Genomic DNA, 23,597 nt, shown 5'->3' with positions numbered 1-23,597 from the left:
TTATATCCAAAAACAGCATTTTACATTGGCATGTGATGTTCAGAAAATTTATTCCCACCAAAACGTCCAGTGAATGTGCACATGAATTTACAAAAATACTCATCATAAACGTTGACAAAATATATAACGAATTAGACAGACTACTGTAAAATCCGGACTATAAGCCGCAACTTTTTTCCCAGGCTTTGAACCTCGCGGCTTAAACAATGACGCGGCTAATATATGGATTTTTCCCGCTTTCTATTTTTTCTCTCTCCAAAAAAACACATTCTGTGACGTGCTCAGTTTTTTGGCGGCATGAAGCTTTCTTTAGACCAATGAAATTGCCGAACGGGTTAAGGTCAAACAACTTTTTTGTTTACTGTTTAGATTAAATCGAGCGCTCTCAAACTTCCCATCATTCTGATTACGGTAGTCATTTTGTCACCCTCATCATGGCAAAGACACGGAGAAATGCATATGATGCAGCTTTCAAATTGAAGGCGATTGATCTGGCTGTTGGAAAAGGAAATAGAGCTGCTGCACGGGAGCTTGGTCTTAATGAGTCGATGATAAGACGTTGGAAACAGCAGCGTGAGGAATTGACTCAGTGCAAAAAGACAACTAAAGCTTACTGCTAATGTTTTATTTTTTGTTACAAGCCGTGTTTCGTTAAAGCCTATTTATTTTTGTTACAAGCCGTGTTTCGTTAAAGCCTATTTATTTTTGTTACAAGCCGTGTTTCGTTAAAGCCTATTTATTTTTGTTACAAGCCGTGTTTCGTTAAAGCCTGTGTAAAGTTCATTTGTTTCATTGTACCGGTAGGCACCTGCGGCTTATAGACATGTGCGGCTTATTTATGTTCAAAATAATATATATTTTTAAATTCAGTGGGTGCGGCTTATATTCAGGTGCGCCCAATAGTCCGGAAATTACGGTACTCCTGGATGCAACCGCATTGTCAGATTTTAAAATAGCTTTATGGAGAAAGCTAATTTTTCAATATTCTGAGTACATAGCTCAGCCATCACAGCGAGCTATACAGACACCCGCCAAGTTCGGGGCAACCTAAACTCAGAATAAGTATTAGAAATATTCTCTTACCTTTGCTGATCTTCGTCAGAATGCACTCCCAGGACTGCTACTTCCACAAGAAATGTTGTTTTTGTTCGAAATAATACAAATTTATGTCCAAGTACCTCCGTTTTGTTTGTGCGTTCAGAGCACTATCCAAAGGCAAAACGCGCGAGCGTGGTACCAGAGACGAAAAGTCAAAATGTTCCATTACCGTACTTAGAAGCATGTCAAACGCTGTTTAAAATCAATCTTTATGGTATTTTTTACGTAAAATTGCGATAATATTCCAACCGGACAATAGCGTATTCATTGAAGGAGAAAAATAAGGAACGGCGCAGTTGCGGGACCGAGCATATCCAATCTCTTTGTCCCCAGGCAGTCCACTCAGTAACTGAGCTCCTATTATCTGCCCAGTAACAGGAGAAAGCTGAAACAACTTTCTGAAGGCTTTTGACAGCCAATGGAAGCCTTAGGGAGTGCAACGTAACCCCACAGATACTGTAGTTTCGAAAGGGACTAGAAAGAACTACAATTCTCAGATCCTCCACTTCCTGGATGACTTTGTCTCAGGTTTTTGCCTGCCATATGAGTTCTGTTATACTCAGACACCATTCAAACAGTTTTAGAAACTTCAGTGTGTTTTCTATCCAAATCTACCAATTATATGCATATTCTAGTTTCTAACCTGTTTAAATTGGGTACATTTTTCATCCGGCCGTGAAAATACTGCCCCCTAGCCCAGACAGGTTAAGAACAAATTCTTATTTTCAATGACGGCCTAGGGAACGGTGGGTTAACTGCCTTGTTCAGGGGCAGAACGACAGATTTTTACCTTGTCAGCTCGGGGATTCGATCTTGCAACCTTTCGGTTACTAGTCCAACGCTCTGACCACTAGGCTACCTGCCACCTTTATCCCCAACAAGTGACTTTCATGAAAACATATCTCTGGTGGGAAAATGCACAGGTTTTTATGCAGATTTTTTTTTTATATAATCCCATGAAAATCTGTCGCCAATTGGATAGGAGACAAAGTGAAGTTTGCCTCTTAGCCTCCAACCACAGAGCTAATCTAGGAGTTAACCTAGCTTCAGACAGTAATATGAAGTACTCTAAAACTAACTCAGTGCTCTCTCCTGTGTCTATAGCCTCTGAGCGTCTGACAGAGGAGCAGGCTGAGGACCTGATCTCCTGGATGAGGAACAATCTGGGAAACAGAGTCACCAACATCAAGGTACTGTTACCCTACCATCACTATCTACACTAGTCTACCAACATCAGGGTACTGTTACCCTACCATCACTATCTACACTAGTCTACCAACATCAGGGTACTGTTACCCTACCATCACTATCTACACTAGTCTACCAACATCAGGGTACTGTTACCCTACCATCACTATCTACACTAGTCTACCAACATCAGGGTACTGTTACCCTACCATCACTATCTACACTAGTCTACCAACATCAGGGTACTGTTACCCTACCATCACTATCTACACTAGTCTACCAACATCAGGGTACTGTTACCCTACCATCACTATCTACACTAGTCTACCAACATCAGGGTACTGTTACCCTACCATCACTATCTACACTAGTCTACCAACATCAAGGTACTGTTACCCTACCATCACTATCTACACTAGTCACCAACATCAAGGTACTGTTACCCTACCATCACTATCTACACTAGTCACCAACATCAAGGTACTGTTACCCTACCATCACTATCTACACTAGTCTACCAACATCAGGGTACTGTTACCCTACCATCACTATCTACACTAGTCTACCAACATCAAGGTACTGTTACCCTACCATCACTATCTACACTAGTCTACCAACATCAGGGTACTGTTACCCTACCATCACTATCTACACTAGTCTACCAACATCAGGGTACTGTTACCCTACCATCACTATCTACACTAGTCTACCAACATCAGGGTACTGTTACCCTACCATCACTATCTACACTAGTCTACCAACATCAGGGTACTGTTACCCTACCATCACTATCTACACTAGTCTACCAACATCAGGGTACTGTTACCCTACCATCACTATCTACACTAGTCTACCAACATCAGGGTACTGTTACCCTACCATCACTATCTACACTAGTCTACCAACATCAAGGGTACTGTTACCCTACCATCACTATCTACACTAGTCTACCAACATCAGGGTACTGTTACCCTACCATCACTATCTACACTAGTCTACCAACATCAGGGTACTGTTACCCTACCATCACTATCTACACTAGTCTACCAACATCAGGGTACTGTTACCCTACCATCACTATCTACACTAGTCTACCAACATCAGGGTACTGTTACCCTACCATCACTATCTACACTAGTCTACCAACATCAGGGTACTGTTACCCTACCATCACTATCTACACTAGTCTACCAACATCAGGGTACTGTTACCCTACCATCACTATCTACACTAGTCTACCAACATCAGGGTACTGTTACCCTACCATCACTATCTACACTAGTCTACCAACATCAGGGTACTGTTACCCTACCATCACTATCTACACTAGTCTACCAACATCAGGGTACTGTTACCCTACCATCACTATCTACACTAGTCTACCAACATCAGGGTACTGTTACCCTACCATCACTATCTACACTAGTCTACCAACATCAGGGTACTGTTACCCTACCATCACTATCTACACTAGTCTACCAACATCAGGGTACTGTTACCCTACCATCACTATCTACACTAGTCTACCAACATCAGGGTACTGTTACCCTACCATCACTATCTACACTAGTCTACCAACATCAGGGTACTGTTACCCTACCATCACTATCTACACTAGTCTACCAACATCAGGGTACTGTTACCCTACCATCACTATCTACACTAGTCTACCAACATCAGGGTACTGTTACCCTACCATCACTATCTACACTAGTCTACCAACATCAGGGTACTGTTACCCTACCATCACTATCTACACTAGTCTACCAACATCAGGGTACTGTTACCCTACCATCACTATCTACACTAGTCTACCAACATCAGGGTACTGTTACCCTACCATCACTATCTACACTAGTCTACCAACATCAGGGTACTGTTACCCTACCATCACTATCTACACTAGTCTACCAACATCAGGGTACTGTTACCCTACCATCACTATCTACACTAGTCTACCAACATCAGGGTACTGTTACCCTACCATCACTATCTACACTAGTCTACCAACATCAGGGTACTGTTACCCTACCATCACTATCTACACTAGTCTACCAACATCAAGGTACTGTTACCCTACCATCACTATCTACACTAGTCTACCAACATCAGGGTACTGTTACCCTACCATCACTATCTACACTAGTCTACCAACATCAGGGTACTGTTACCCTACCATCACTATCTACACTAGTCTACCAACATCAGGGTACTGTTACCCTACCATCACTATCTACACTAGTCTACCAACATCAGGGTACTGTTACCCTACCATCACTATCTACACTAGTCTACCAACATCAGGGTACTGTTACCCTACCATCACTATCTACACTAGTCTACCAACATCAGGGTACTGTTACCCTACCATCACTATCTACACTAGTCTACCAACATCAGGGTACTGTTACCCTACCATCACTATCTACACTAGTCTACCAACATCAGGGTACTGTTACCCTACCATCACTATCTACACTAGTCTACCAACATCAGGGTACTGTTACCCTACCATCACTATCTACACTAGTCTACCAACATCAGGGTACTGTTACCCTACCATCACTATCTACACTAGTCTACCTGTACCATGATCACTATAACCCAGTAGGGAATGGTCCAGGGCCTCTTCCGTGGTCTTGTGTGACTGACTTGATCCAGCCTATATATACAGTAACTACTGGCTAACTGGACTTTGATACTGTATGTAAGAATCAGTCAATTTGTAAGGTTTACTTTGTTTGTCTGTGACTGCTCATTCTTCACCTTTGACCCCCTGACCTCCAGGTGACCCCTCGTCTGGACACCCACCCAGCCATGATCACGGTGCTGGAGATGGGTGCCGCACGCCACTTCCTGCGTACCCAGCAGATGGCCCGCAGCACAGAGGAGAGGGCCCAGATACTACAGCCCACCCTGGAGATCAACGCTGGGTACAGGGGGGGGATCTCTAAATCAAGGCGTTTTATGTGCAAATCCATAAGTTTTAAATTTTATTTGTCACATGCACAAGTGAAATGCTTAACTTGTAAGCCCTTCCCAACAACGCAGTATTCAATGTCAAAATAGTATTGTGTTGATTTGTGCTTGTCTCCTGCTCTCCCTTTCCTCTGTAGTCATGACCTCATCAAGAAGATGCACTCACTGAAGGAGTCCGACTCTGCACTCGCACAACTGCTGCTAGAGCAGGTAGATCACACTGTCCTGGATCACGCTGTCCTGGATCACGCTGTCCTGGATCACGCTGTCCTGGATCACACTCCTTACACTTTGGGGTCTGAAGGTGTAAATGGAATGGGCCCAAACCCTGGCTGAGACCATTCCATTTACAATGTAATTTCAGTTTACTTCCTGAATTGTACTGAATTGAAATGGAATTTACTCTCAACACTGGTTGAGAGACAAACATTATCAGCATTTTTAAAAACATGGTAGTTAGATTCTCTGGAAATGGGACTCTCTGAGCTTAATGGAAATCTGTTTCACTCTCATACCTGTTGTGTTCCGACTCCTAGATGTCAAACTAAGATGAAGCCTTTAGACGGTGGTATTATATCTGTCTTGCATGTGTCTCTAACCCGTGCCCCTTCTGATCCTTGACCTCAAGATCTACGACAACGCCATGATCGCAGCGGGCCTCAACGACGATCCCCGACCCATGATTGCCCGCCTCAACGACCTGCTGACCAGAGCGCTGGAGAAACACTGAGACGCAGAGACGTCACGGCCGTCACCTGTAGGGCCTATAGACACTACAGTCACTGCCTGGTTCAACTCCCCATCTCCGCAACCCTCCTACTGGTCAGGTCACTGTAGGCCCTACATAGACATGTGACCTGGCTCTACATGCTGCAGATACTACCCCCATCAACAACACACTGCTCTGGTGGCCTTTCCACATTCAGGCCTGCCCATCTATACCCCAGAAAAGTCCCTTCAATACCAACGGACTGTTCGAGGAGAGCAGGGAGGCTTTGGCCTGCTCTGAGACCTGAAAATGGAGTAGACGGACACGACTCAAGCTGTGGATTTGTGTGTTGCTCCGACTCTCCAGCAGTGGTTATTCATGTTGTGTGTGTGATGACCGAGATATTTATAAGACTGTGCCATGAGCAGAGTGGAAACCCCAGATCTGAAGAATGGGTTAGGGCTTTGTAAAGGAAGTCTTATTGACATTGGGACTGGTGTAATAATTGTACACATTTCCATGACCATACTTCCTACATGACCGTTCAATACAATGTTACTGTTGGCTCTATTTCTTCCTCTTTTACTTTTTGTCATCTTGATTCAGGTTCCTATTTTCCTCCCAGCTGTTCCTCAGATATGATGGTTGGCAATCCCAATATTTGAGCCATAGATTCCTGTCCTTCAGAGAAGAATACTGAAACTGACTGTAAAGACTCATTTTACAATTAGATGTGTTGCTGGGAGAGATTTGTACAAGTTGTATATTACCATCTGTATGTGGAATTTGACATGTCTTAATTCAGTGCTCAAATTATCCACCCAATATTTTTTTTTGTACCTGTTAACAATGGCTGACATCGAAGAATGAGCGCTTCTAATACCCAGATTGTAATGATGATACTGATGTATTGTGAATAAAACACATTTACTGAACCCTGTGGATTGACCTCTAGAGACCCGTTTATATCTGGTGCTAACATGTGTAATGCGTCCTGTAGGCACACGGTCTAGCTGGATGTCTCATGTAAACAGATCTGGATTAGGCAACCATTTAAGGCTGGGATTCAATCCATTCCGTATTATAGCACAATATTTTACAGGTAATTTCTGATTGAGTCAATCTGCAGAGATTACCGTAAATGCGATATCCGTGGACGTAGAGGAAAATGCCTTTAAAAGCTGAATTGGTGGCTGTCCAGCCTGCTGCTCTATGGAGTGAATGTATCTAAAAAATATCACACTCAAATAAGTGGGACCAGGAAAAATAAGACATTTTAATACCATGTGTAGATGAGGCAAAGCATCATCAGATAGTGATGGGATCTCCACCCTTGCCGAAGCACTTTCTCAAAAAATGCTTCGGCAAGATTAAAACCTGTGACAGCTCTTTTTGTAATCCATCCACCTGACAGGTGTAGCATATCAAGAGGCTGATTAAACAGCATGATCAATACACAGATGCACCTTGTGCTGGGAACACAATTCCACAGATGTCTCAAGTTTTGAGGGAGTGTGCAACTGGCATGGTGACTGCAGCAATATCCACCAGAGCATGAAATGTTCAGTTCTCTACCATAAACTGTCTCCAATGTCGTTTTATATATTTTGGCAGTACGTGTGACCAGCCTCACAACCGCAGACCACGAGTAACCACGCCAGACCAGGACCTCCACATCTGGCTTTTTCACCTGCGGGATTGTCTGAGGGGAGGAGTATTTCTGTCTGTAATAAAGCCCTTCTGTGGGGACAAACTCATTTTGATTGGCTGGGCCTGGCTGCCAAGTGGGTGGGCCTATGGCTGCACTACTGCTCAGTTATGTGAAATCCATAGATTAGGGCCTAATGAATGTATTTCTTATATGAACTGTAACTCAGTCAAATCTTTTAAATTGTTGCATGTTGCGTTTATATTTTTGTTCAGTGTAGATTAGAAATGTGATTAGTTAAGAATGTTGGGTAAGGTTGGAAAACAAGTCGCTACCAGGATTTGAACTGGTAACCTTGCGAGTCACAACCTGCATTTAACACCCTCCATCCACATCCAACCTACCTTCTTAAAAGCATTTATTTTATCTGACCTTCATCTGTAAACTGGTCATGGCTAGAAGGGATCCAGCTTTTGTCAGAATTTACTTGTCGTTGCAGGTTTAGGAGAATTAGGTTAAGAAAAGGGTTAGGGTTAGCTCAAATTCAAAAAATAAATACAACAAAATTACTTTTGACAAAAGCTGGATCCCGTATAAACATGACCCTGTAAACTCCATCCACTGACATGCCACTCTACACACTGAGCTTTCATCCAACCAATCAACTTAGTTCTGCCTTTGAGGCAGAGCTTCTCTGAGTACAAAATTGTGGCCAGGGCCACCTTGTTGCCAAATGTTGTCGAACGTTGCAGATAGAAATATCATTAATTGAGCTGATGTGATTCCTTAGTCTACATGTCAGAGGCATGTTTGTTCTACATAGATAGCCCATTTATATATGAACCCAAAACATTGGGTCCTGCTGAACGTGACCCATGATTCATGTCAGCTTTCTATTGTCTAGTGCTGCTCTGTAATGAGCCTTGTATTGAATCCTGCCCTGAATGATAAACTCCTGTGCAGAATTCCAAGGCTCTTTCTCAATTATTCTTTCCTCAGTTCTTTGTGTCCTCTCTCCTCGCCTAATTTAACACCCTCCAGCCTCCCTCCCTGACCCTTGAACCAACTCCAGCCTCCCTCCCTGACCCTCCAATGCTAAATTGTAATTATTTTGCCACTATGGCCTATTTATTGCCTTACCTCCCTAATCTTACTACATTTGCACACACTGTACATAGATTTTTCTATTGTGCTATTGACTGTACGTTTGTTTATGTGTAACTCTGTTGTTTGACACCCTGTGTAGAGCTATGGCATTGCAAGCCACATCCAACCTCCAATTTAGTGAAAAATAAATCTCACCACGGCACGTCTTGAAAACACATCTTTACTGCGTTTTTAAAGTAGTACAGACATTTTGACATCTTAGCCCACAGTGTTGGGCTTGAGAGATGGAGAATAACCAAAAATTCAAGACTTGTATCTTCCGGGTAGCTGCTCAAGCGGACAGCGTTGGTTGGTTAGTGTTGGTTGTACTGTTTCTGTTAAAAAGGTTAAATAGTTCAGGTGAGAGGGTTGCCATGGCTACGTCCTCGCCAGCGTCCCAGCGCTGCTCTCGAGTAATGCCCATCGCCATCCCATATTTCCACACCTCTAGAGAAGACCCACACCTGTTACCAGGTGCACTAGGCTCCAACCTGGTTAAACCCCCCTCTCACCCCGACCTCCAGGCCCCTCCATAAGGCCCTCTCCCCTGGCCGCTAGGGCCCCAGGTGGTGGGGCCCATCAGGACTGGTTGTCAATGTTGGCCAGGAAGCGCTGGGCCCACCACTCATCCAGATCGATGGGAACAAAGTCTGGGGACGGGGAAAAGGAGGGAGTTAGAGGAGGCCTCAAACATTGGGTTATGGTGCGGCAGCATTAACAAGTGGACCTCAACTTTGTTGTAGGGTGATGATGTGAACCAAGGTCAGAAGCACATTATTGGAACTGGTCAAACATAGATGGTGATTATATTTTAGAAAACTAAAGTAAGAATTCAGTGGTGAAATGACTTAAGGTCCAATGCAGCTGTTTTTATCTCAATATTAAACAATTTCTGGGTAACAATTAAGTACCTTACTGTGACTGTTTTCAATTAAAATGGTCGAAGAGAAACAAAAATAGGTTCTTAGCAAAGAGCAATTTCACAAGGAAGAATTTTGCTCGGACTGTCTGGGAGTGGTCTGAGTGGAGAGGGGAAAACTGAAAACCAGCTGTTATTGGCAGAGAAGTTTGGAACTCTCTTTCTTATTGGTCTATTAACTAATCTACCAGCTGGTGTTGTCACCAGGCAGGCCAAAACAGGCAGTCTTTTCTCATAATTTCAACTGCACTGGGCCTTTAAGACCATGAACAATGACAACTCAGAGGTCATATCAGAACCTTCCAAATGTTCCCCAATATGACTTTCCCAAAACGCCTATTCTCATTGCTAAGAATGAAGACATGATGACTGACACAACCCTACATCACACTGGTTTATGTGGTGGCAGTGCTGTGACAGCCCTAACACACACACAGATGTGACCTGCTGTCCAGGTGACCAAAAGAAGGTGCATCTTTCCATTGGGTGTGAAAATCAGGGGGGTACGGACAGAGGAAGTGGTTTAGTGTCAAGGAAATGTGATGAGGGGGAGAGAATGGAGAACAGATTACAGTGAATGAGTGTTTAAGGGATGAGACTGAAGGAGGAAGGTGGACTCAGGTCAGGACTCACTCTTCATGGCTGGGCTGGGGCTGGTGTCTGAATACTGCACTGGTCCCTGAGCACTGGCACTTCCTGTCTCGTCACTGGCTCCTCCCTCCTCCGCCTGCTGCACTACCTCCTGCCAGGCTGCAACAGCAACACACAGACACAACCTGGATACATGCAGCCTTCAGTAGAATTGAATGTAGGTTCCTTGGGTTTTCTTAGAAATCTATAGATTGTTCTTAGACATGCTTTAGTTTAACATCGCGAATACTACCAGGAGAAACAAAGAAAACAACAATATGAAAGCAGACAGTCATATAGTTGAAATTGGTTAACATAAAATGGGGGGAAACTCACCCTAAGAGTCAGTCAGGCTAAAACATTTTGCAGCTTAAAATGTGTAAAAAGGAAATAACCTTTGAACAAAAGTAGTCCTGCCACGTCACACACACAGTGTAAGGTCCAGTAGGGTGAATTTTACAAAGCATGCCGCGTTTGAAACTTCATTTTAAATAATGCACTCTGTCATGTGGATTTATGAGCGTTCAGTCCACTGGCTCTAATGACCAATATTATCTCACTAGTCCAAATGTTTCAAGTACTAATGTAATAAAATACTAAGTCAAAATGAACCCGTATTGGGGAATGAATGACTGCATAAATTAACCAATGAATGATGAAGGCAAGTTTGCGTTACTATCATTTTACTTAAACATGCTCATAGTGAAGGCAAGATGGAGCTACCATATTAATGAGCCAATCAGATCTATGACAGGCACCTTTCACCATATGGACCTTCACATGACTTACAAGTGTTGAACCAACATGTTGTTTTTTAATGTTACAAGTAACTGGGTGTAACTGTAGTCGCCTAAAATGTGTATTTACTGGTTAATGATCCTGTAAAACTGGTTGCAATCCTCATTTGTAGAACCTCTCTGTAGAAAGCCTAGTAAGAGAAGGGCCTACTTTTTGTCCTTGTCCACTCTGACCAAGGTTATGTAGTTAATGTGCTGCCATTGCAAACTTTCAGTTGGAACGACCTAGTGTGTCACATGGGCAAGGGAGAAATGACTTAACAGGTTACACATGCTGTTTGGCTGGGTAGGTATTTCACATATTTCTAGAAGCCATTGTGTACTACCTTCGTTGGAGGCAGAGTAGATAACTTGACAGACAGACAGACAGACAGACAGACAGACAGACAGACAGACAGACAGACAGACAGACAGACAGACAGACAGACAGACAGACAGACAGACAGACAGACAGACAGACAGACAGACAGACAGACAGACAGACAGACAGACAGACAGACAGACAGACAGACAGACAGACAGACAGACAGGATGGTGCTGGCAGAGGGCTTCAATTTGGGTGTGAGGGTAGTGGAATTCCAGCCAGCTCCCTGAGCTGTGTGCCTGCTATCACTGGTATCAGTGTCAGTGCAGCTGTGTTGCTGAGCCTGGGAGGGAAGACAATCTCCTGGTCCAACCCTGACCCTCACCCTGCCTGTAGTTGGGTGGGAGAACACTGGGAGGGAGGACTAACTCCTGGTCCAACCCTGACCCCCACCCTGCCTGTAGTTGGGTGGGAGAACACTGGGAGGGAGGACTAACTCCTGGTCCAGCCCTGACCCTCACCCTGCCTGTAGTTGGGTGGGAGAACACTGGGAGGGAGGACTAACTCCTGGTCCAACCCTGACCCCCACCCTGCCTGTAGTTGGGTGGGAGAACACTGGGAGGGAGGGGTAGAGGAGAAGTCCTACTGTCACCTCTAAAGGGACACTAGACAGAAAGGAGATGATTTGGAGACTACTCAGACTGTAGATGAGTTGAATAATAATAGTATGGTAATATTATGTTTACCATGGTCAACATTCATCATGTTGAAAGAGAAACACACATTCTTTGTAAAGTGGGTTGTAGGGGCAAGATCAGATCCCAGAGGCCCATTGTCCATTGAAGTCCTCAGTCACAACCATATTAAGTGTACTCGTGAGTGTATTGTAAAAGTAAAATTGCCAAGGTTTGAGGGGCTTGGTCCATTCTAGAAATTGTATTTCTAGGGTCTCACTCCTTTACCTTCATAGATAAACTTGACATTCTCCTGGTGTGCAGAAGTGAAGCCCTCCTTGGGCTGGAGGTCCACCTGTAGAAGAGCTACTGGGGTGTTGTGGTACTTCTTCCCATTCAGGCGGTTAAACACTATCTTGGGTGCAGGAGAGCTGCAGGACAAAAAAAGATGGGCTTAAACATGAAAAACTTTTTGATTTATTTTAAGTGTACACACAATATACCTATAGACCTGTAGTAAATATGACATGATGAAATGGTCTCTAAATAGAGTTTCTTAGGCATGTTTGCTACTGTAGTTAAGGGTCATAAATTACTCAGACTCTACTCTCTCTCTCTCAATCATTCATTCATGACAAATAAATTAAAATGTATGCTTCACTCAGAGCAAGGACTAGCTAGATAGGAAGTCAGCCACCTGAACCACATCGGTTACCATACCTTCAAACACAGTAAGGTTTCTATGGTGATAATGAAAGCCCACATGATAAGAATGCAGTATTTTTATTTTATTTATTTGACCTTTATTTAACAGTATGGAGGATGCCATGATGGATATGTTGCAGATTGTGCTTCTCTCAACTCTACTAGATCAGGACCAAATTAGTGAAATATTGCTAAAGATATGATAAACGCCTTATTGTTGCTGTTTATTTGAAACGGGTTATCTTGAAACGTAGTAAACGTGTGAGTAGACAGCAGAGAGCAACTACCAAGAGCTAGCATGTTGCTCAGCTAGCATGTTGCTCAACTAACATGTTGCTCAGCCAGCATGTTGCTCAGCTAGCATGTTGCTCAACTAGCATGTTGCTCAGCCAGCATGTTGCTCAGCTAGCATGTTGCTCAACTAGCATGTTGCTCAGCTAGCATGTTGCTCAGCCAGCATGTTGCTCAACTAGCATGTTGCTCAGCCAGCATGTTGCTCAACTAGCATGTTGCTCAGCCAGCATGTTGCTCAGCTAGCATGTTGCTCAGCCAGCATGTTGCTCAGCCAGCATGTTGCTCAACTAGCATGTTGCTCAGCCAGCATGTTGCTCAACTAGCATGTTGCTCAGCCAGCATGTTGCTCAACTAGCATGTTGCTCAGCCAGCATGTTGCTCAGCCAGCATGTTGCTCAACTAGCATGTTGCTCAGCCAGCATGTTGCTCAGCCAGCATGTTGCTCAACTAGCATGTTGCTCAGCCAGCATGTTGCTCAGCCAGCATGTTGCTCAACTAGCATGTTGCTCAGCCAGCATGTTGCTCAACTAGCATGTTGCTCAGCCAGCATGTTGCTCAGCCAGCATGTTGCTCAGCCAGCATGTTGCTCAACTACCATGTTGCTCAGCCAGCATGTTGCTCAGCCAGCATGTTGCTCAACTAGCATGTTGCTCAGCCAGCATGTTGCTCAGCTAGCATGCAAGTGTTGGGACTCGACAGTGACAACAAACGCTCGTGAGTAACCTTGCTTCCCACACACAAGGTCGTTTCACGCCCCTGTTCAATGACATAAAGGCAGGTGGATGTGGTTTGGAAAAGACCCACAACAGTGTGCCTTATGATAGAATGTGCCCCATGGAATGTAGTGTTTATAGCGAGCTTGCTACTATTACACGCCAATACAGGCGATCGCGCTACAACAATGTTGTAAGATGTGAATTTCTGAAACTTTAATGCTTCACGGGCTGCAGGTGAAGCTATGCCAAACATCATTACAGTACAATAATAACAGTGACACTGCGATTATATCCTAATAACACTGTTAAACCTATGTACAATGCAATAATAGTACTTACTCTGGTATAGACCACGGCGTTTGTTTGTGCTTGAAGTCATTTATTTTGTCAATCTGCTGCGTTTGACCTGATATTAAAAAAGGGAATAGATATCAACATTGTATTGAAAAGGAAAGCGATATCAACATGTTAAGTTAACCACTGAAAACACTGAATGTATGTTACTGCCTCTGAATGAAGCCCCTATAATGGATTGGCATCAACATTGGCACACATGCGTAAACCATGCGCAAATATACACTCGCGCCACACTGTAAATGTTAACATGTAACAAGGCATGTATCTAACCTCAGAATTACAATGTATCAGCACTTTGATGACAGTGTGAGCGAGAGGTCACTGGCACTTTGTTACAAAAGTGTCTGAATCGGTCTCCTAGAATCCACCACACTCACCTGTTCGTCGCTGTGTAACAAGTTTGCTGGGACCTCTTGTAATTGTGTACATCATGTGCAAAATCCTAGTGAACTTCAGTATGGCACTTTGAAGTGTCCAATAGACTTTCAAAGGCCGGTTATGTCAGAGGCAAATTGGGTATAGGCACAGTTTATGATTGATAAAATCTTTACAATATTTCCTCTCGTGTAATTCCTCGACGCATCCACGATTAAAAAAAACAGGTCCGTGTTTTTCCTGTTACATTGGGCAAATTCCGTTTCAAAATTATCTCTGCATTTCAACTACTAGAATCTTCTGCGCTGCGAACGACTGGTGGGAACTTTTGGGATAATCTACCGCGGAACAACATAACCATGAATCAAGCTCCTCTTTTTCGCTATTCAATCATTCTAGTTGAAAACGGAGCTCAGAACAAACCATTATAGATTGCTACGTTCTCCTGAGGCCCTGTGGTACGAGCTGGTCGCCTTGCATCCAGTGTGAAGAAGTAGCTAACTTTGGTCCTTGGGGCTGTCCGAGTCGGTACAATGTCAGATCTGATGAAACATGAGCTGTCATTGAGCTGCAAAGACACTCAACCAACGCAGCGCATAAATGTTGACATCGCAACACGCCTCCCTCTGTCTTTTAAAGCGACAGAGACCACCTGACTGTATGGCAGAGGACAGGTCTGAAGATAAGGGTACAGCATTGCCACTGTCATCAACGTTGCTCTCATATATGAACAAAACAACAATAAGGTGTACCCCCATCATGTATACACAGTGACCATACAATACAATCACATATCCACTAGAATACTCACTATTCAGCACCAATCTGCATGTAAATTAGGACAGGGGATATTTATTTATCCAATATTTACAGTGGGCCTGCCGTAGTCACAATAAATAACACGGTTTCATAAAGGATACATGTACATCATGTTTTCATTAAGAAATCAAAGATACATGTCAACAAAGAGAGTTGTGTTTTGTACCATTGTTATATCAGTGTCATACTGTTAATACAATATTAATGAATGTAGCCTAATCTCCTAATGCACAGATTTGTATTAAGATGAACAATTCAACATGGCAAATTAGCAAATTGTCTGCATTTAGTGGTGTGATGATTGGTCCAAGAGAGTATTTCTGAGATTATGGCGGTATTGCTGGTATTGTATAGTTGTCAAATGAGGGTTGACATTGTATGATCTTGTTTGAGCGTTTGCAGTAAAAACTATTCTGGTTAAAACGGGCAACCTGAACTAGAAAATGATCTGCTATGCAGCTATATTGGATGTGTACTGTCCTGTACATTCATACTCCATATTGATATTCCCTATGATAGTGAGGTCTGAGTCCTTGTACAACTACATGTTATTGTTAGGTAGAACTCTAGAACTGTGTGTCAGTCAGCAGTGAGGCTCACAGTCTTCCCTCAGGCTGTCAGTGATATAGCTGATCTTCAGGACATCTTGGTAGTACTGTTTATCCACAGCCCACCACCTCCACCCCTCGCTCTGCCCAGTACTGGACATAGTCCCTGTAGAGAGGGATAGATGAGGGGAGTGGAGACATGTTGGCTCAGTGGTCAGGGTATCATGTTTGTTTTAATATTTCAACAAACATCAATAGATTATATGAATACAGACAGTATATGTTATCTGACAATAGGATACAATTGTCTCAATTTTGATCTTCCTCTGATATTAACACGCAATGATGTGTGATTCAATCCATGGTCATGTTCATTAGGGCACACTTTATATAGCAAAACGTTTTGCAACGGAAAACAAAAATGAGAGTTTCCTATTGAGAAAGTCCAGGTAGTCTCCCCAGTTTCAGAGTGTTTTATTCAATTTTCTCCCTAATGAACACAACCCATGTAACAAACTCAGTAGGCCGAGCCACGACTGTTAATATTACTCACAGGGAGATGAAGTCCTTCTGCATGAGGATGGCTGAGACGCCACACAGGTTCCACAACAGGTGATGGTGGGCCCAGTCCAGCAGCACATCCAGAACTCCCAGCCAATAGTTCGTCCACGCTGACATGGAACAGGGTGTTCCATCGCCATAGCGACTGAGGCTCCAGGGCCGGTGGGTCAGGGCCGTGACCACCCCAGGGTCCGCCTGACGCATCTGGAGGAGTTGACCGATGAGGAGGTCAGAGGTGGTGTTATGGTTATGACGACACTGATAACAGTCTTGTAATAACACATCCATACAGTGTGTAACAAGCCTAGCCTGGACCCAGACCTGTTTGACAATGGTTGTTTCCAAACATGACAATGACCGTAGGAGTTGGCAAAACAGTACAAACAGACCTGGGACCAGACTGGTGCTAAACTACACACTATAGGAAAAACACTACTATAATGGAACAGAAGACGACTAAATGTGCACATGGATGTCTCAACTCATATTTACAGTTTAATTTGAAGTTTTTGTGCATATAGTTGGGCTATGTTGTGTGTTACTGAGTTGAAATGTTGTTTTCGAACAAACATAAATCTCAAATGACCAGAGATGTTACAAAGGTTACCTTGTAGATAACTTTAGGTTGAAAGGAGCAGACAATGCTGGAGTTGTAGAGAACAGGGTGTTTGTGATACATCTCCCCTAGGGCTGCAGCTGCCTGGTGGAGAGGAGGGAACATCTACAGTACTTACTGTCAAACTACATGCAGTGTAACACAAATACATGAGTGGCAGGTGGCATAGTAACCAAAAGGTCACTGGTTTGAATTCCAGAGTCGACAAGGTGACAAATCTGCCGATGTACCATTGAGCAAGGCACTTAGCCCTAATTTGCTCCAGGCGCACCGTACTACTATGGCTGACCCTGTAAAATAACACATTTTACTGCACCTATCCTTTGTATGTGACAATACAACATGATATATCAGGACTACTATTTGAGAAGGTCCGGTCACACAAATTTCCACTGTGGCAAAGGTCCGGATTGATATTGTCTTTATTGGACCCAACCCCCACCTCGCGACCTCAATGTTTCACACCCCTCTTGTTAGCGGAAAGAAAATATTGCCGTTTTAAAGTACATTTTCTGCACTTCTACACATTTTTCGATGTCACCTGAGTGTGTCAAAAAAAATCTAAATGGGGGCCCAGTGGAAGTAAAGGCTCCTGGGCACAACCTGGCCATGATAGCTACAAGATCAAGATAGCCTAACTTACCTACCTAGCTAACATGGGCTTGTTGATCAACTGGACATTTCTGAAAGGTTATAAATAGCTCTCAGATCTGTCAGTGAATGACATAACAAGAGGAAAACTAGCCATGCACCACATTTCTAAATTGCACCTTGTGTGTTCTAATATTACAACACTCAATTGAAAGCCAGTTGAAAGCCAGAGTGTATTCACCGCATTGTGGGTTCAGATCTGGACCACGCCTGTTGAGTATGGCTGTGATATATGATGATCTTATTGTCAACAAGTGGCATCTTATTTAAGGCCCAGAGGAGTGAAAATTCAGTTTTCCTGTGTTTTATCATATTGTTCAACATCTGATGAAACGAACACTGTAAAAGTGTGAAATAATGTGAAAAGTGTTTATTCCTGATCGTTGCTGGTTGAAAATACAATCTACACAAGACCTTCTAATCAGCAGGTTTGCATGGGCGGGAGTTTCGCCTTTCCATGGTGACGACATCATGCGGTAAATTGGTTAATAGACCAATAGCAAAGAGAGTTCCTAACCTCTGCGAATAATAGCTAATTTTCCATTTCCCCCTCCGAACTCAGACCACGCCAAGACAGTCCTAGCACATTTTTTGATTGAGAAATATTTTTGGGCAAAAAATATATTTTGGTAAATTTTAATGGAAATCTATTACAGTCAGGTACTTATTTGTTACCCAGAAATTATTTGATATTGATATGAAAATGGTTGCATTGGGACTCTCTGTTATTATCTATGCATAGTCACTTTAATAACTCTACCTACATGTACATATTACCTCAATTACCTCAACACCGGTGCCCCTGCACTTTGACACATTGACTCTGTACCGGTACCCCCTGTATATAGCACCGCTATTGTTATTTACTGCTGCTCTTTAATTATTTGTTCTTCTTATCTTACTTTTTTCTTTAGGTATTTTCTTAAAACTGCATTGTTGGTTAAGGGCTTGTAAGTAAGCATTTAACTGTTGTATTCGGTGCATGTGACAAATAAAATCTGATTTGATTTAATACTATGAAACACTAAAGGGCGGTTTCTTGGACACAGACGAAGCCTAGTCCTGGACTAAAAAAGATCAATGGAGAATCTCTATTAAAAAATCATTTTTATTCCAGGATTAGGCTTAATCTGTATCTGGGAAACTGCTCCAAGAGTATTTAATTGTCTTTTTGACTGCTTTGGTCCTCCATATATAATGAGGTCTGTAGGGGACTTTGGCGAATCTAACGCTTACAAAACTGTCAATATGGGGAAGGTGGAAGGATAGTGAGTCACATTGAGCCACAGTCTTCCCAGTGGCTTAGTTGGTAGAGCATGGTGTTTGCAACGCCAGTATGGTGTGTGCAACGCCAGGGTTGTGGGTTCGATTCCCATGGGGGGCCAGTACAAAAAAAAATTATAATAATAAAATGCATGAAATGAAATGTATGCATTCACTACTGTAAATCGCTCTGGATAAGAGTGTCTGCTAAATGACTAAAATGTAATGTAAATGTAAGGAGGGTTGAATTCCTCTCAGAACCACTGTCTGGGGCAGCTGTGAGATTCTTTATGACCTGTCTCTGTAGTAGGGATGTTACTACCTTAAACAGCTGGATTTTAACATGCCTTAATCTCCCTATACACTCAGTTTACTACCATTTCACCTTACAGTGATGTGGTTGTCATTCAAAGTGCTGCTGGAGTGTGTATAGCGGTGTTCCCTAACCCTGGTCCAACAGTACACCTTGGGAAAACCTGGTGTATACTGTCATGACATTGTCCTCTTTGGGTACAGTGAGCACAGTTGACCCCCTGCACCATCCCCCTACTTCTGCACCATCTCCCTCTGTCTCCTACACCCAGGCTGCTGTGGTCAGAAGGGGTCGTAAATTCCTAAGAAAATGTCCCACCTCATGGCCACAGTATAAGACAGGGTGCTTTCATGGAGAGACAAAGGAATTCTTCCACCTCAGAGGACTGGAGAACCGAATGACATTTATGTTCTGGAGAAGGTATAAAAGATCGGTGAAGAATTCAGCTACGAACTGGTCCATTTGGTACAATTTTGTGAAACTCATGAGAGACAATACAGCCACATTACCATGGCTCTGTTTATATAATAGCCTCAGTTGTGAGACTTATATCTAATGGTTGTATAAAATGAATGAATAAGGATGGAACTGTTTGTGAAATTGTGTAAATGTGACTTTGGACTGTTTAATGAAGAAAACTAAAATTCCCTTTGGAGTCTTAACTAAGTCCTTGGCACGCCCCCAGGGACACAGACAGGACCTGGCGTCATGAGACAGCCTTTTTCTGTATTCCAAATATAACCCCCACCCAGGGTTTCTATCAGGAGACCAGCTTACCTCGAGAACAAGAGGGCCAAGGTTTGACCATGCATCCCTTGTTCTGAACTTTAACCATACCACGTGGTTAAACTCTTAGAATATTGATACCGACAGAATAATAACACATCTTTGATATTAATCTAGTCTGCAGCTAGGAATTCGGTATCATTGAACGCGAAGACCGACGAAACATCCGTCCTATAACGACATTAATGAATGTCACTTTGAAATATCCATTCTAACCGAGAGAGAGAGAGAACGCGAGGACAAAACTCTCCAACAGAACCGAACTTTTCAACAAAGATCCCGACGACACACTGAGCGTAAATATATGTATTGATTGCAATTGTTCCCAAATGAGTGAGCGTTCTTGTGCAAAGGATTAGCATATCAATTGTTATAATTATCAACTCTTTTGTCTAACAAGCCGCCATGCCGGTTTAGCCCACTAGGGCACATTCTCCTATCATTTCCTTGTAACCATATCTGTTTGTTATGCATTTCTGTGAATTACTTAGTAAATAAATGATTTTAAGACAATTGATGTAGGGATGACTCATAGTGAAGACTGGGTTCGTGCAGATAACCAACAATTTACAACGTTTGGAATGAGACTGGCGTGAGGTAAATAACACATCATCAATCAGAAGATTAAGTGATCAGATATTAAAATATCTGAAAGTTATATTAGGAAAATTATAACTTTGTAATCTGAATATTTTCCTTGGTGCCCCGACCTCCTAGTTAATTACAGTTACACGATTAATCAGTTTAATCACGTAATAATAATCACAGAGAATTATTTGCTAAACATGTCTTCCGTTTTAATGATGCCAAAGACACGACAATACTGTAGTGAAGTCTTAAGTCCTAAATCTTTATAACAAGGATTCTACCTGCCTAGAGAGGGCCCTGTCCAGAAACAACCCCTATAGCCTACCTACTAGACACCTAGAAAGAACTGAGGATTGGAAGTGTAAGCAATATGGTAAACAGTCAGAAGACAAGATGGAGCCATCACCATATTGCTTAAAGCTATATCCAATCCCCTCAGATCTCCAGTTGTATCTAGGAAGTAGGGGCTGTTCCTAGACAGGGCCAATACCTTATCAGGTTGATCTTTGACATCAAAGAAGATGGTCAGCTGGTGGTTGATGCATTCCTCCACCGCCTCCTGAAGCGTTGGCACCCTCTCCCCCTTGAACTTCTCTCTGGAGACACACAAAGGCCAGCGGGGACACACAAACGTTTGTACTGCTGCTATATTTGAGACGCCACCAATAGGTCTATATCTGGCCTCGTACCATTCACAGTTCACACTCCCCACTAGTGTATTTTGAGTCATCTTGACTCTGTCCTGCTTGAAGTCCAACTGAACTCACCAATCACACATGGGGCCATGTTTACTAAGCGTTTGCACCAGGTACTGACTCTACCAGTGTTTCCTGGCAGAAGCACCAACTTGTGTTCTTTTTAGATCTGCTAACACTCAAGGCGTAACATTCAGGTCAGGGTCATGTTCATTAGGCTATACAACTGAAAATGTTTTGCAACAGAAAACAAAAACAAGCATTTCATATTGGTCCCTCCCTGTTTCAGTCCATTTTATGCCTAATGAGTATGACCCAGGAGTTCGATGCTTTTGGACCAGGCCCTAACCTCCCCTCCCCTGCCAAGCCCACCTGAGCCTGTGTTTGCCTGTGGCGTCCAGCGTCCTGAGCTCTGCCAGTCTCAGTGTGCCCACCGCTCCCATCCCGTTGGTGGTGCGGTCCACCGTCTCATCGTGCATCAGCACCGCCACTCCATCTGCAGTGAAGTCCAAGTCCAGCTCCACCCCTGTGGCTCCATTCCTGCTGGCCTAGAGGATGGGAGAGGAGGATGAAGCAGGGGGAGGAGGAAGGGATGGAGAGGTGTGTGGAGAAAGACGGGAGAGATATAGATCTGAAATGGATAGATAGGGGAGACGGAGCAGCAGGCTATAAAACCAACTGGGATTGTACTGATCTAGTAGGCCTAGACATTAGCCAAAATATGTTTCAAATTAAAGAATAGATACAAAAAATTATGTTCCAGACATTCTAAACTATAACTAACCATGGCAAAATAAGTTAACAGACTCTCCCTCTGCATGGATTTTGGCCAACATTTATTAAACTCCCTGATAATATGAAACAAAGTCACAGTAAAGACAAGGGACGTCATATGCCTTTCATCGGCCTCTGCTCACTTCACCTGCTGCACCTAAATCAAATCCTTATGGCCTAGTAAGCCTACTCATCATTTTATTTGCAGCTACAGCATTAAGTAGGCCAGACAGGGTGGATAACTGATACTTTGTCCTTGATTCACCTCTCGGATCGCTGCAATGGTGTTCTCCGGAGCATCGTGTCCCCCTGCCCGGTGCGCAACCACGGGGACGCCGGCGCTCGCAAGGCCAGTGGGCCGCAGCACCTGACTTGCCTGGTCAGCCGGCACTTGTGGGAACCGAAACATCACGATAAAGACGTAAATGGATGCGGTGACGGCTGATGCTCCAATCGCGCTCCTGGTCCCGAATAGAACCAGCAGAAATACCGCTGAGAAATAAACTTCGTCTCCAATTTGTAACATTGTTTAGAAGCGTTGATTAAAATGTCTCCAATGATAAAATCAATACACTGTCACAGTTCTCAAACCTCATATATTTGATCGATCTACTTGATCACCGAATGATAGTTCCTTGCTGGTGTGAGATTCCAAGTTGAGACCGAGATGCATGCGCTTAGGTAACTACCAGACACAGCAAAAAAAAACTAAAGAGTTCAATTATGCATCATTCCAGACACAGCCGACTCACTGCTTCAGCTTCACAAAATAAAAACACACCATATTACATTGCGATCGGATGTTGCAGAATCCGACATTTAAAAGGAGAGAGCATCACGGTTTCTAGTTCATAGTACACGCCGATCTAGAGGTCGTTGCTATGGAGTAGAGACGAGTGAGGGACCACGCTCACACTGTACTCGAGATAGCTGCAGTCCGAGCCATAGAAATACAATAAAATAGAATGACAGAAATATAATATATTTCTATGGCTAGAGCCATAGTGGAGAGTTTCTGACTGTGGCTATGCACTCATCTATAGATACTGAACATTACACTGAGTGGCCAGGTTATTAGGTACACCACCCTGTTCACAAAAACGGTTCACTCCTACAGACGAGTCATGTGGCCGTGGTATATAAACAGTGACGACCCGTTTATTCAGGGTAGGTGCACATTTTTAGCCCCCGCTAAAAAAAAATATATATATATAAAATTATAGATGCACCTAAGCGCATGCATCTATTTTGCCATTAATACTTGTCACATATCAGTTTTCAAACAATGTAATATATACTGCTCAAAAAAATAAAGGGAACACTTAAACAACACATCCTAGATCTGAATGAAAGAAATAATCTTATTAAATTCTTTTTTCTTTACATAGTTGAATGTGCTGACAACAAAATCACACAAAAATAATCAATGGAAATCCAATTTATC

General features: G+C 43.1%; 3 protein-coding genes across 4 annotated transcripts in view; 1 reads left to right on the top strand and 2 right to left on the bottom strand.

The window, feature by feature from the left end:
• The window catches only part of LOC106606479 (TNF receptor-associated protein 1), a 16,456-nt gene extending 9,540 nt beyond the window's left edge, over positions 1 to 6,916 (top strand). Inside the window, exons 15-18 of one of the 2 annotated variants that reach the window (XM_045715636.1) lie at positions 2,203 to 2,288; positions 5,074 to 5,219; positions 5,403 to 5,475; positions 5,894 to 6,916. In XM_045715636.1, the coding sequence (XP_045571592.1) occupies positions 2,203 to 2,288; positions 5,074 to 5,219; positions 5,403 to 5,475; positions 5,894 to 5,995 (407 nt within the window). In that variant the 3' untranslated portion in view covers positions 5,996 to 6,916. Of the gene's footprint in view, positions 1 to 2,202; positions 2,289 to 5,073; positions 5,220 to 5,402; positions 5,620 to 5,893 lie in introns of both variants that reach the window. The other variant, XM_045715635.1, reaches the window with a different exon arrangement.
• A 2,017-nt stretch (positions 6,917 to 8,933) lies between these two features.
• LOC106606485 (MAPK regulated corepressor interacting protein 2) lies at positions 8,934 to 15,128 on the bottom strand. Its single transcript, XM_014202713.2, has 5 exons — positions 14,542 to 15,128; positions 14,147 to 14,213; positions 12,381 to 12,523; positions 10,321 to 10,437; positions 8,934 to 9,418 (listed from the first exon to the last, which is right to left on the bottom strand). The coding sequence occupies exons 1-5, from the start codon at positions 14,594 to 14,596 to the stop codon at positions 9,348 to 9,350; spliced, it is 453 nt and encodes a 150-aa protein (XP_014058188.1). The 5' UTR covers positions 14,597 to 15,128; the 3' UTR covers positions 8,934 to 9,347.
• Positions 15,129 to 15,502: 374 nt separating this feature from the next.
• LOC106606508 (glycerophosphodiester phosphodiesterase 1-like) lies at positions 15,503 to 22,694 on the bottom strand. The gene is made up of 6 exons (XM_014202764.2): positions 22,419 to 22,694; positions 21,752 to 21,927; positions 21,175 to 21,280; positions 17,075 to 17,167; positions 16,460 to 16,671; positions 15,503 to 16,072 (listed from the first exon to the last, which is right to left on the bottom strand). Exons 1-6 carry the CDS (start codon positions 22,677 to 22,679, stop codon positions 16,018 to 16,020), a joined length of 903 nt encoding a protein of 300 aa, XP_014058239.1. The 5' UTR covers positions 22,680 to 22,694; the 3' UTR covers positions 15,503 to 16,017.
• Positions 22,695 to 23,597: the final 903 nt, after the last annotated feature.

Source organism: Salmo salar, chromosome ssa03 (assembly GCF_905237065.1).
Source record: "Salmo salar chromosome ssa03, Ssal_v3.1, whole genome shotgun sequence".
NCBI classification, from domain to species: domain Eukaryota; kingdom Metazoa; phylum Chordata; class Actinopteri; order Salmoniformes; family Salmonidae; genus Salmo; species Salmo salar.
Note: the sequence above shows the minus strand (reverse complement) of the source record. Positions and strands in the feature narration are given on the sequence as shown.

Coding starts and splice junctions, on each gene's coding strand:
- LOC106606485 (XM_014202713.2), bottom strand. CDS start 14,596: ATGATGTACACAATTACAAGAGGTCCCAGCAAACTTGTTACACAGCGA. Junction 14,214..14,541: donor TGTTACACAGCGACGAACAG/GTGAGTGTGGTG, acceptor TTTTAATATCAG/GTCAAACGCAGCAGATTGAC. Junction 9,419..10,320: donor CCCCAGCCCAGCCATGAAGA/GTGAGTCCTGAC, acceptor CCCCGTCCCCAG/ACTTTGTTCCCATCGATCTG.
- LOC106606508 (XM_014202764.2), bottom strand. CDS start 22,679: ATGTTACAAATTGGAGACGAAGTTTATTTCTCAGCGGTATTTCTGCTG. Junction 21,928..22,418: donor CCATTGCAGCGATCCGAGAG/GTGAATCAAGGA, acceptor CCCATCCTCTAG/GCCAGCAGGAATGGAGCCAC. Junction 21,281..21,751: donor ACAGGCAAACACAGGCTCAG/GTGGGCTTGGCA, acceptor GTGTGTCTCCAG/AGAGAAGTTCAAGGGGGAGA.